Consider the following 12,660-nt stretch of genomic DNA (forward strand, 5'->3'; position numbering starts at 1 on the left):
TAGTTGACAATACTGAGCATTGAACCTGATTCCAGGTAATAGGGAGGTGGGCTGGGATTGGGGTTTTGACTTTTCAGGTCTCCAGAGTGTCCAGATAATGTTTTTTAATCCCCTGAATTGGGGACCCAGGGAGCTTCAGAGAGAAGCAGTCACATCTCTCCATGCTCCAAACACAAACATGCTGTTGGACAGAAGTTTCCATGTTTGAGAAATCCAGCACAGCCAGCATGAGGCCTCTGTGCATTGAAAGAAAGGGACGTTTCCCAGGGCCGTGGGTGGGACTGTGGGTGGTTGAGACAGCAGATCTCACCTGACCTCACTTGCATCTCGGTCCCAGCAGCCCTGCTCTGCTATCTATAACTTAGCCCACTGTCAGGGAGGTCTTTCTCACTTCCAGACACTTCTGAACTGGGAACAAAATCTGTGTTAGTGGAAGCAAGATTCTGGTGACCATGTGTGTGTGACTTCCCCTGCTGTCACATGTTGGCAAGGGGGCAGGGCTATTTGGGTGACAACGGGTTTGGAAAGAATTTTCACAGACCACCTGATGGCACTTTGGACACAGTGGACTTGCAATGAATAGGGCTCTTCCCTGATCAACAAGGGTCCAGGCCGGGGGCTGTGGTTGTTCCTCTGAGAGCTCTGCTAACTGACTAAAATTCTGTGACCCAGATGTGCTTGCCAGGCACAGCTCAGGACATGGCTTATGGGCTTGGGGGTGGGCCACCAAGTCCTGGGTCAGCCCAACCTCAACCACTGCAGGGAACTGCAAGTCTACAGGGGGTTGGAGGTTGGGCCTCTGGAGACCATCAGAGGACAGGGCTGCGGGAACAGGGAAAACAGGCTGGAGCTGAGCCATGGAAGAGAGCTCTGACTGCTGACATGAGCCTGGTGGCCAAGGTCTCTTGCTCTTTACTTCAAATCAAGCCTTTCAAACACAGCCTCAGTGGCCTATCAGCTCAGGGAAGATCTTACACCTCTAGAGTGACTGCTATGCTGACTCTCAGTGATCTGCAGGCCCTGGGGCGTAACGTTTTGCCCCTGAGCTGTGCCAGCTCTTCTAGAAGACTCCTTGAGGAGGATTCAGCTCCAGATGAAGATCATCCACCTCTAGAGTGACTGCTATGCTGACTCTCCATGATCTGCAGGCCCTGGGGAGTAACGCTTTGTCCCTGAGCCCTGCCAGCTCTTTTGGTAGACTCACCAAGGGGTATTCAGCTCCAGATGTCCTGCCAGTCACTCAGTGCCCCTGTCTTTTCCCATCTCTGCCCACGGAGGAGCTCAAAGCACATTTGGGGTGGGGGTATGAGGTGGTTCTGATGACTCAGAGACAAGAGCAGAAGCTTCTCCCATTATTTTTATTTTATCAGGCTTGGAGCAGAGTCAGATTTAGGGAGGACTCAGAGTTGAACACATTTAAGTACAGCCAGTTGGCAAAAACGCAGATGGGCTTCTCAGAAGAGAGCCAGGGGGCCCCAGGTGTCTGTCAGAGCCCCATTGTCCAGAGGAAAATCAGCAGCAGGAGGAAGGTTTGTGAAGCCACAAGGACTAGGAAGTTCCTGGGCTTGTGGACATTGCCCAGAGAATTAAAGCCGAACAGAGCAGGAGGTTTCTCCTCAGGAGGAGCAGTTGAAGGGTCAGGATTGGGCGAGCTTTTCTGCTTCTCGGTGATCCATTGGTTGAAGTAGGAGACTTTGGTGAAGATGCCGGGGCCTATGGGCTTCTCACAGGGTGTGCTAAAGCTGGCCAGCCCCATCAGATACCAGGTGTCATTTAATTTGCAGACGAGGGGTCCCCCAGAATCGCCCTGAGGAAAGAGAGGGCATGAGTCATGCGGACCAACACGGAGATGGACAGGCATTGTTCAGAAAGTGTGAGGAGAGCACAGTGGAGTTTAGAAGGCCTCATGGCTAGATGGGAATATGAGTGAGTTGTTATCAGAATTACATGGGCAGTTTGAAAGGTCCAGACACAGGGTTCCCACTGTAAACCGTCTAGATCAAAATCTCAAGGATGAGGCCTTAGAGCTCATTTCATATCTACAAGAAGAAACAGGGGCACCCCAGGCTCAGGATGTGAGTCCTCTTCCCTCCCAACTCCATGTGAGAGAAGGTACCCTCTAATGTCCTGAAGACTGGCTGTGGCAGGCCTGGAAGCTGCCAACTACCTGCTCAGCCTAGCACTGCATCCCAACCATCATTTTTGTTGTTCAGTCACTAAGTCATGTCCCACTCTTTGTGAGCCCCACAGACTGCAGCCTGCCAGGCTTCCCTGTCCATCACTATCACCTGGAGTTTACTCAGACTCATGTCTTTTGAGTCGGTGACACCTTCTAACCATCTCAAGCTCAATCATACCCTTCTCCTCCTGCCCTCAATCTTTCTCACTGTCAGGGGCTTTTCCAATGAGTCAGCTCTTTGCATCATGTGGCCAAATTATTGGACCTTCAACTTTAGCATTAGTCCTTCCAATGAATATTCAGGGATGATTTCCTTAAGAATTGACTTGCTCTCCAAGGGACTCTCAAGTGTCTTTTCCAGCACTACTTTCAAAAGCATGAATTCTTTGTCCCTCAGCCTTTTTTATGGTCCAAATCTCACATCTGTACATGACCAATGGAGAAACCAAAGCCAGCTTGTTCACTGTCCTCTTTCACCCTCATCAAGCGGCTCTTTAGTTCAGCTTCATTTTTTGCCTTTACAGTGGTATCACCTGCTTATCTGAGGTTGTTAATAGTGGCAATCTTGATTCCAGCTTGTGATTCATCCAGCCTGGCATTTCACATGATGTATTCTGCATACAAGTTAAACAAGCAGGGTGACAATTTACAGCCTTGATGTATTCCTTTCCTAATTTTGAACCAGTCCGTTGTTCCATGTTCTGTTCTAACTATTGCTTCTTGACCTGCATATAGGTTTCTCAGGAGACAGGTAAGGTGATCTGGTAGTCCCATCTCTTTAAGAATTTTCCAGTTTGTTGTGATCCACACCATCAAAGGCTTTATTGTAGTCAGTAAAGTATATGTTTTTCTGGAATTCCCTTGCTTTTTCTATGATCCAACAGATGTTGGCAATTTGATCTCTGGTTCTTCTGCCTTTTCTAAATCCAGCTTGAACATGTGGAAGTTCATGGTTCATGTACTGTTGAAGCCTGGCTTGGAGAATTTTCAACATTACTTTGCTAGTGTGTGAGATGAGTGCAATTGTGTGGTAGTTTGGCATTGCCTTTCTTTGGGATTGGAATGAAAACTGACCTTTTCCAGTCCTGTGGTCACTGCTGAGTTTTCCATATTTGCTGGCATATTGAGTGCAACACTTAAACAGCATCATCTTGAAGTTCTTGGTTCATGTACTGTTGAAGCCTAGCTTGAAGGATTTTGAGCATTGTTTGCTAGCCTATGAAATGAGCACATTTGAACATTCTTTGGCATTGCCTTTCTTGGGGATTGGAATGAAAACTGACCTTTTCCAGTCCTGTGGCCACTGCTGAGTTTTCCAAATTAGCTGGCATATAGAGTGCCAGCAAACAGCATCATTTTTTAGGGTTTGAAATATCTCAGCTGGAATTCCATCACATCTACATCTAACTGTGTTCATAGTGATGCTTCCTAAGGCCCACTTGACTTCTCACTCCAGGATGTCTGCCTCTAGGTGAGTGATCACACCATCATGGTTATCCAGATCATTAAGACCTTTTTTGTACAGTTCTTCTGTGTATTTTTTCACCTCTTCTTAATCTCTTCTGCTTTTGTTAGGTCCTCTCCATTTCTGTCCTTTATTGTGCGCATCTTTGCAGGATATGTTCCCTTGGTATTTCCAATTTTGTTGAAGAGATCTCTAGTCTTTCTCATTCTATTGCTTTCCTCTATTTCTTTGCATTATTCACTTAAGAAGGCTTTCTTTTCTCTCCTAGATATTCTTTGGAACTCTACATTCAATTGGGTATATCTTTCCCTTTCTGCTTTGCCTTTTTTCCCCCTTTCTTCAGCTAATTTTGAGGCCTCCTCAGACAATCATTTTGCCTTCTTGCATTTCTTTTTCACAGGAGGCAAATTTACACATAGACATCACCAGATGGTCAATACTTAAACCATATAGATTACATTCTCTGCAGCCACAGATGGAAAAGCTCTGTACAGTCAGCAAAAGCAAAACCTGGAGCTGATGCTGGCCCACATCATTAGCTCCTTATTGCAAAATTGAGGCTTAAATTGAAGAAACTAGGGAAAACTACTAGGCCATTCAGGTATGACTTAAATACCTTATGATTATACAATCGAGGTGAAGAATAGACTCAAGGGATTGGATCTGGTAGACAGAGTGCCAGAATAACTATGGACAGGTTCGTGATATTGTACAGGAAGTGGTGATCCGAACCATTCCACCCGAGCTTTTAGATTTGATTTACTATGGTTTCTAGTTTTTCCTCAGTTTCTTGGTTAAACTTCTTTAGAAAATGCCAAACTGCTAGATGTGCTCAGAGGAAAAGAGGTGAGGCCTATGGCGAGGCTGGCAGGATGGCTGGAATTGAAGGGATTCCCAAGGGACTTCCAGGAGAATGTGAGGAACTTTGAGTGTGGGACACCAAGACAGGAAGTCACCTGCCACTATGGGGCACAATGTTTCCATCTCACAGGGCAAAAAGTGGGACCAAGGAAACACAGCACGCCTCCGCCCTTCTGTATTCAGCACGTGTGTTCATCCAGAACATGAAGAGCACGTTCCGCAGGTGGGAGACAGGGTGACGATGCATGACGCGACACGGACAGCACATTCTCCATGGCTGCAGGCTCGGAGGTGACATGGAAGCGCCCAGAGGAGGGTCTGCAGAGAGCTCCTCTAAGCTAAGACTGCAGAGATGGGCAAGGCCTGACTCTGTGAGATGCAGGCAGAGGTGGCCTAGAGTGGCGAGCTCTGCCCCCAGCTCATCAGCCAGGAGCTGGAGGTGAAGGGAACACTGGAGGACACCCAGCAGGGAGGTGATGTGGCCTAAACTGGATTCTAAATGGATGGTAGGTTGGTTCTGGGGCTGGGTAGAACAGTCAATGGGAGGCCACGAAACCGCAGGGACATGATGAGGACACGACAGTGGCAGCAAGGGTAACGAAGATATGCAAGAAATGGTTGAGACTCAGAACCTGCCATACTGAGACTCTTCCTCTCTATCTACGGAAAGAATGGAGCAAGGCAAGAAAAGCAGGATGAGGATGAATGCTAAGGGGTGGTTCCTTGGTGGGTTGGTGTCGGGAGGAGGAGAAAGGGAGCAGGAGACACCGGAGGGGCCACCCTTAGAATCTGATGAAAAATGCTGCAGGCTGCACTGCTGAGTGGGTGTGGGAGGAAGTCTGATAGTGACGAGAAGCCCCAGCGAGGCTGAGGCCTTTGGTTATCTTGATAAAAGCAGTGTGGGGGAATGGCAGGTGCTGATGTTTGATGAAGTGAGCTGAGGTGAGAAAGAGAAGTGAGCAAGCAAGAGAGGGCAAGTGCAGACATCCTGCGATGAGCTCTGCTGGGAAGGCAGGCAGAGAATTAGGGCAGTGGGAAGAGGAGAGAAGGGTCATGTGGCATGTTTGAAGATGGCAGTGTGTTTCTGAGACAGAGAAAGCACTAGAAAGAAGGTGTGGGAGGAGAGGAGAATGTGCGAGGAAGCTGGTGGGGGCACAGCCTCAGAGAAGGACATGGTTCTTCTAAGGCTGACGTTGGCCATCCTCTGGCCTCTTCCCTTGCTGAACCTCAGTTCCCCCATCATAAACTAGAAGCACTGCACGGAGTGGGAGAAGGCATTGACAGAGCACACAAGCACTGCTGGACTCACAGCCCACAATTCAGTTTGAAATGAGGGCTAAATACTTGGATAGATACTACAGAAAGGCAATACACATATGAAAAAGACCTTGCCTTCATTATTCATCAGAGAAACACAAACTAAAAATGCTCGCAATGGTTAAACCCGAAACGTGGACAGTGTGAAGTCCTGGCGGCCACCTGGAGCAGCCATTGTTGGTGGGAGTGCAAGTGTGTCCAAGCAGGGTGGAAGGCTGGTCTCCAGTATCTAGGAGAGATGAACATGTGCACATTTTATGGTGTGGTAATTCTATCCCTAGCATTATGCCCAACTAAAATATGAACCCTTGAACATTCAAACACATGCACAAGGATGCCATCTGCAAGGGTCTCAAGCAGAAACTACCCAAATGCCATCAACACGAGAATGGAAAAAGAAAACAATGGTATATTCACACAACACTAAGCAGGTAACGCTGCACAGCAGTATGACACATAACAGAAACTCCACACAGGACAAACAGGACTCACACACAGAATGGTGACTGAAGGGGGCTGAAAGCGTGCCCTGCGAGATTCCATTTATGTCCTGACAAACATTTATGTCCATTTACGCCAAGGCTACTCTGGGGTAAAAGGAAGGGGTATGAGGAAGCCCATTTGGATGCTGGTTACTTGAATGTGTCAATTTCTAAAAGACACATCCAATGATACACTTGTAAAGTATGCCCTTTTCTATGTATTCTAGCCTTCAACAAAGCTTCTAAAAGTTATAAAGGAAATGGAAGGAATGGACCAGCACCCTTTGAGGGCTTCTGTGCTTCAGCTCTGATGCATCAGGCTGGGGTGGGCCTGGGAAGAGGAAGTCAAGGACTGGGAAAGGGCTCAGAGAAGACAGGAGAGGGGACAGAAGCCGCAGGAGAGGAGAAGCAGCCCGTGTCACTTACTCGGCAGACAGACTTTCCTGCGAGGAAGTCTGCAGCGCACAACATGCCGTCCTGTATAGCAATTGTTTGGTTGATCGTTTCTGGCGGTTTCAAAATCGATTCACAAAATGAATTATCCAAAAAGCCGACCTGTGCTTCCTGCAGTGTTCTGGGAGTAGGTAGGAGCTCTGCAGGTGAAGGGAGAGGGGTTCAGATGTAGGGTGGACCCTGAGAGAGACACTAGCTCGCTCCCTAACCTTCCTGCTAATAGAGATGCTGCCAGTTCTAGTTGCCAGGACTGGGGAAGCCTTCAGTGAAGATGAGGGGGAAGGATACCTTGCAGATGAAACAGCAAATGTGAGGAGCCCATGGTGGGGAGGATGAGGAGGGAAGTCATTGTGGCTGCAGTGGGTACACTAGGGGGTGAAAAAGATAAGGCAATATCATAGCCGACGAGTCTGGAGCAAGCAGGCCTCCTCACCAGGATGTGGAGCTTGGACTTCATTCTAAGCACACTAGGAAACCACAGAAGGGTCTGCTTATCTTTAAAATACAAGTAATCTGGCTGCCCTGTGGAAACAGAAGCGGAGGCATAAAGGGTGGAAGCTGGGTCCTGGCTTGGCCAAGGCATGGCAGTGCCTCGTGGTGCTTAGGCGGCTTGACAAACGAGGCATGGGTCTGCCTCTTAGAGGAGTGCATGTCTAGGGACACTGTCCATGCGGGTGCTACTTCTACATCTTGTCCACAGACCGGAGGCACCCTCCTGTGGCAGCACATTGTGCTCCTATGCAGTGCTTGCCCTGTGTGCCTCACATGTCACAGGGCTGGCACAGGCCCAGCAACTGTACCCAGCAGAGGGTACGGAGAGGGAAGGACAGTTGACAGCTGGGAGTCTCTTCAGTGTCAGCTGCTCCCTGTCCTGGTGGCTGCTCCAGCCTGTGACTTCCCTTCATGTCCCAACACCTACTGTCTTGTCTGTCTTGGAGAATCTTTCTTGCTTTGCCAGTGGTCCTTACCAAGTGACAGCCCATCGCAGGAGATGTCTTTAGAAATGGAGAGTTGGCTGTTCTCATGATGAGGCATTGTGACTGACGTTTGTGGCCAGGGGCAGGGATGCTGGCACTGGCCTGCACAGCAAACAAAGTCCTGCCCAAATGACTCCACTGAAATATGGTCTGCCAAACCATGACCCTACAAATCACGTCAAATTTACATTCCGCATTTTTTCACTCAATGTTATTATTTTTCTGAATCAAAGGCATTCACTCTAGCGCAAAATTCTCTCAGTCTAAAAATAAGCATGCCCAGCAAGCTGGCAGAATGGGTAAGCTTCACTTGAGTTAAAGGATGAGGGACATGAGATTCATTGATGTAAATGTTCTTAAGCCTTAAATGCTCCAACTTAACCTCCCTGGCCAGAAAGCAGGCCCACCTTCATTTCCTTACTGCTGCCCAAGCACCTCTACCTGCAGTGGAAGGTCAAGAGGTGTCCTGAAGGGGCTTGCCCAAACAGGACCAGGGAGTCAAGTTGGAATCCTGAGTAGCTGAGTCAAAGAGCTCAAGATCCTGGTTTCGAAATTAGAGATACTCAGGCTGTTTTGAACCATGGGCTGAAGGAAACTTGAAGCATGAGAAGGGCTAGAAGGGCCCCGCAGTGGTTACTGCAGTCCCCTCTCCCCCTCCTCAACCCTGGCTGTTTATGCCTGCCCTGCCCCCACTCACCTTGGTCATTGACCATCCCCCAGCCGGTTATCCAGCAGAGGATAAGATCGAGCAACTGGATATTAACTTCCGGGAGGCAGACGGTGCGGATGGAGTCAGAAAACTTTGCAGGCCGATACAGCTGCAAGAGAGTTATGTCACTCTCCTGGTAGTAGTGTTTGTTATAGTCAGCGTGGATGAAGAGTCGGTACACTGCTGCCAACTGACTGTAGGAAGTAGGTTTTTCTAGTTGATAGTACCCCAGCAAGATTTTGTAGTCAGATGGCTTATGGGACCTGTTGTGGGAGGCTTAGTTACTACCCATATCCTCTGAGTGCTGGCCCATCATCCTTAACCTGGCTGCCTACCTCCCATCCCCTCCTCCTGGTGACACACCACCACTATTCCAAAGGATTCTTCCTCCTCCTTTCCTAATATTGAGGTAGGTTTGATTGCTGTCCATAGCCTCAGGATATTTGTCCTCTGAAAGTTTCTGATGGCTTATCCAGCATGTAATAGAATCAAAGGAGCAGAGAGTCTTTGTGCTGGAAAGAAACTTTGGATACACATCAAACTGTAACCCTTCAGTTTAGATGAGCAGTCCCTTGGACACAAGAAGGTTAAACCAGTCAGTCCAAAAGGAAATCAACCCTGAATATTCACGGGAAGGACTGATGTTAAAGCTGAAGCTCGAATAATTTGGCTACCAGGTACAAAGAGCTGACTCATTGGAAAAGACCCTGATGCTGGGAAAGATTGAGGGTAGCAGCAGAAGGGAATAACAGAGGATGAGATATTTGGATGGCATCACCAACTCAATGGACATGAGTTTGAGCAAGCTCTGGGAGATAGTGAAGGATAGGGAAGACTGGCATGCTGCAGTACATGGGTCCCAAAGAGTTGGACATGACTTAGTGCCTGAACAACAACAAACCGCACCCCCTACAGTTTGAATCAGCAGATACTTGGCTCATTCCCAGCTCTGACCAGAACACTTGGAAGTTCCCAGGGCCAGAAGTGATTCTCAGCCCAGAATGATGCATCCCTCTCCTGCCCAGTCCTCACACACTGTTTTCTCTACAGGCTGGTCCTCCTCTGTTGACAGGCACTCAACAAGTCTTTGAACAAATAAAGGAGTTCATGGAACTGAACTTCTCCTTGCTGTTGGAACATGAGCAACTTTATACCCATATGTCTTGTTTAGACTGTCTCCCTAACCAAACTCCTCCTACAAGGCCCCTCCAACTTCAAGTCCCTCATCTGACAGCACCCACAGACTTCCCTTAACAGTGGTTCAAGATCTACTTTCTTGCACATTCTGGCCTCCCATCCTGTATCACAGGAGTTGGGCTTGTGTCTCACTTTCCTGGTAGGATCAGAAACTTCAAGATGGGCTTTGCATCTCCAGTTCCGCCTCACTGGACCTCACATGGGGCCTGGCACCTAGGGGTGCTGAATGAATAAACAGAACCAAAGTAGAATCTCAAAGCCAGCTGATGCCAGCAGCTCTAGACTCCTGACTTGGAGGGTGACACTTTCCACCTGCTCCAGGTACCCATCAAGCCCAGGATGCACCTGAGGAGCAGCTCACTCTCTTGACTGCCCTGTCCCATTTCTCTGGACAGAGGCCATCTGCTTTATGCATCACTCTTCCTGTGGGGATGGTGGGGACCACAGCTCCTCTTAGACACATGCTTCAACAAAAGTGACAAGAAGAGCTGGATTCCAAGATGCCTCCAGAAAGAAACTTGCCAGTCTGTGGAAGTGGTCAGGACCCAGGGAAGCCTCTAGCAATTGTGCTGAAGATGGCCTGTGGATCGCCTGGTGGGAAGAAGGCAAAATGTTTGTCCACACCAGGACTTGATGGATGCCCGCAGCTCTGGCAAGCCTTGGGACTATGGTTCTAATACAGAGCCTGAAGCTTGTGCCTTGCATGTGACCAGAGACACTACACATCCACTGCTATTTTCACAAAAAGAAGGTAAAGCCAAGATCTTGTGGACTCTCTAGACCCGGGCAAGATGTAGAAATCAGAGTCCTTGTTGAGTGGGAACAATATCTAACTCCTAAGTTCAGGGAAGATAAAGAATAGATTGGAGGCACTTAAAATGGAAGTAAAGTCTACTTCCTAGTATTTACTGATCATCACAGAGTTAATTTTCATTTAGCTATTTAACATGCATTACATGCAGCTGAGATAATGACAGCATCTTGGCAAGTATCACCAGAGTATGAAGGGGTGTCCCCAGAGGGAGAATGAGGCAAACAGCCCCTGTCCTGGGATTCAGACAGTCAGGAAACTGGAGTCTGGTGAGGATCAAGGATGGCCTTCCAGGGAGAGGGGACTTCGGAGTCAAAGGCAGGGGCAACCGCACACACAGAAACCCTGGGTGGCAGCAAAACATGATCAAAGCCTAAGAAAGAAAGACTAGGACAGCCTTCATCCCCTTCTGTCCTGCCCATCTGTGCTCCCTCCCCATCCCACCCAGCAGCAGGCTGTGGGGAAGACGTACATTTGGAAGCAGTGGGCAGCTGAGATCACCCAGTAGTCACTGATGAGGGAAGCTCCACAGATAAACATACCCTGGTAGAGAAGACCTGCTTGCCAAGGCCAGCGTTTGTCAACTGTATTCTTGCCACCAATGATCTTCCCAGTTACGGCAGTCTTCCCACATGCTGTAGAGACAGTCCCAGCCATGAGGCCTCTGTGTTATGGACGCCAACTTTGGTGCCTCCAAAGGTCAGTATCCATAGGACCCAGGCCACCACAGCCCATCCTCCCGCTTCAAGCTGGAAAATCCAAGAGCCAGGGTGAAAGGATTTGGCTCACATGACAAAAAGCCACCTAACTTCACTGGTGATGGTGCTGCTCTGGAAGCAGCCTGTAGATCCGGAGGGGGCAAGAAGGGAGGCAGGTGCAGAGGTGTTTATCAGCACACTAGCCAGGGCAGAGGTCCAGGTCGGGCAGTGGTCCAGACACTTTCCCAGACGTAGTTCACCTAACTAGCACACTGCTTTTGAAGTCCCAGAAACTGAAGCCTTCCAGGGTGATGCCACTGAGACGAAGTGGTGGCATCTCTTCTCACCCATCCTCATATTCTAGAGAGACTAGGGCCAAACAGAACATGCTCTGCTTGACAGTTCTCTCAAGCGGTACTTCCTCATTCTCCAAATGAAGAGAGTATGGGGGCCAACAAGGACAGGAAGTGCAGGCCGCTGGTCCTTGGACAGAGGACAATTGAAATCTAGCAGGAAGACCGAGCAGGGAAGTGGGCTATCACTTCCTCCACCTCTCATGCCCCACAGAGACTCAGGGACTCCAGAAACCAGTGGGCAGGTACAGGTCCTAACTGTCTGCTGTCAGGGATGAGATGGGAACAGCGGGGAGCAGAGGGAGGGGACACATGAGGGCAAGCGACCTTGACCCCCTTCACCCTCCTGCTTACTCACATGACACGGCAGACACTGGTGGTCCATCTGTGGTCCCAGCCACCTTGGTGTGCGGCAGGAGTGAGTGCAGGCAGAGCAGGACAACAGCTAGCATGCAGGCTACCTTCCAGCCTGGCCCTAAGCCCTCGGCTGCCGTGATATCCATCCGGCCGGTCCTGCATCTGCGATCTGACTGAGCTGACCTCGGCTCGCGTGGGCCCCAGGGCATGCTGGGAAACCGTCTCCTTGTGCGGGCCACGCCCGTGACCTGGACCGGACAGCAGGCACGCGGTTGGAGAAGCAGCCTGCCATGGGTGTCTGGAGGTCGTAGCCCCTGGTCCCTGGACGGTAGTCATCGCTGGGAGTCCCTAGCTTGATGGGGGGCAGCAGAGGGCACATGGAGAAGGCAATGGCACCCCACTCCAGTACTCTTGCCTGGAAAATCCCATGGATGGAGGAGCCTGGTGGGCTGCAGTCCATGGGGTCGCTAAGAGTTGGACACGACTGAGCGACTTCACTTTCACTTCTCACTTGCATGCATTGGAGAAGGAAATGGCAACCCACTTCAGTGTTCTTGCCTGGAGAATCCCAGGGACGGGGCTGCCGTCTATGGGGTCGCGCAGAGTCGGACACGACTGAAGCGACTTAGCAGCAGCAGCAGCAGCAGAGGGCACATAGGATCCCTCTCCAGTGACCCCATTTAGCTGGGGAGTCATCATGACAGCTATGGCAATATGCCAAGGAATATATACTAATGCTCAAAGGAATATGTACTATGAATATACACAAGGAATAGATACTAAAGCTCAGAGGAATATATA

The 12,660-nt window shown here is 49.4% G+C and overlaps 1 protein-coding gene across 1 annotated transcript; it reads right to left on the reverse strand.

Annotated features, from left to right (window-relative positions):
- Nucleotides 1–1,486: 1,486 nt before the first annotated feature.
- Nucleotides 1,487–12,005, reverse strand: LOC102284872 (serine protease 40). Its single transcript, XM_070382797.1, has 6 exons — nucleotides 11,861–12,005; nucleotides 11,241–11,292; nucleotides 8,432–8,706; nucleotides 7,046–7,279; nucleotides 6,731–6,897; nucleotides 1,487–1,807 (listed from the first exon to the last, which is right to left on the reverse strand). Exons 1-6 carry the CDS (start codon nucleotides 12,003–12,005, stop codon nucleotides 1,487–1,489), a joined length of 1,194 nt encoding a protein of 397 aa, XP_070238898.1.
- Nucleotides 12,006–12,660: the final 655 nt, after the last annotated feature.

This window comes from Bos mutus, chromosome 14, assembly GCF_027580195.1.
Source record: "Bos mutus isolate GX-2022 chromosome 14, NWIPB_WYAK_1.1, whole genome shotgun sequence".
Classification (NCBI taxonomy): Eukaryota; Metazoa; Chordata; class Mammalia; order Artiodactyla; family Bovidae; genus Bos; species Bos mutus.

Coding starts and splice junctions, on each gene's coding strand:
- LOC102284872 (XM_070382797.1), bottom strand. CDS start 12,005: ATGGATATCACGGCAGCCGAGGGCTTAGGGCCAGGCTGGAAGGTAGCC. Junction 11,293..11,860: donor ACCAGTGTCTGCCGTGTCAT/GTGAGTAAGCAG, acceptor CCGGATCTACAG/GCTGCTTCCAGAGCAGCACC. Junction 8,707..11,240: donor GTTAGGTGGCTTTTTGTCAT/GTGAGCCAAATC, acceptor CTCCCACAACAG/GTCCCATAAGCCATCTGACT.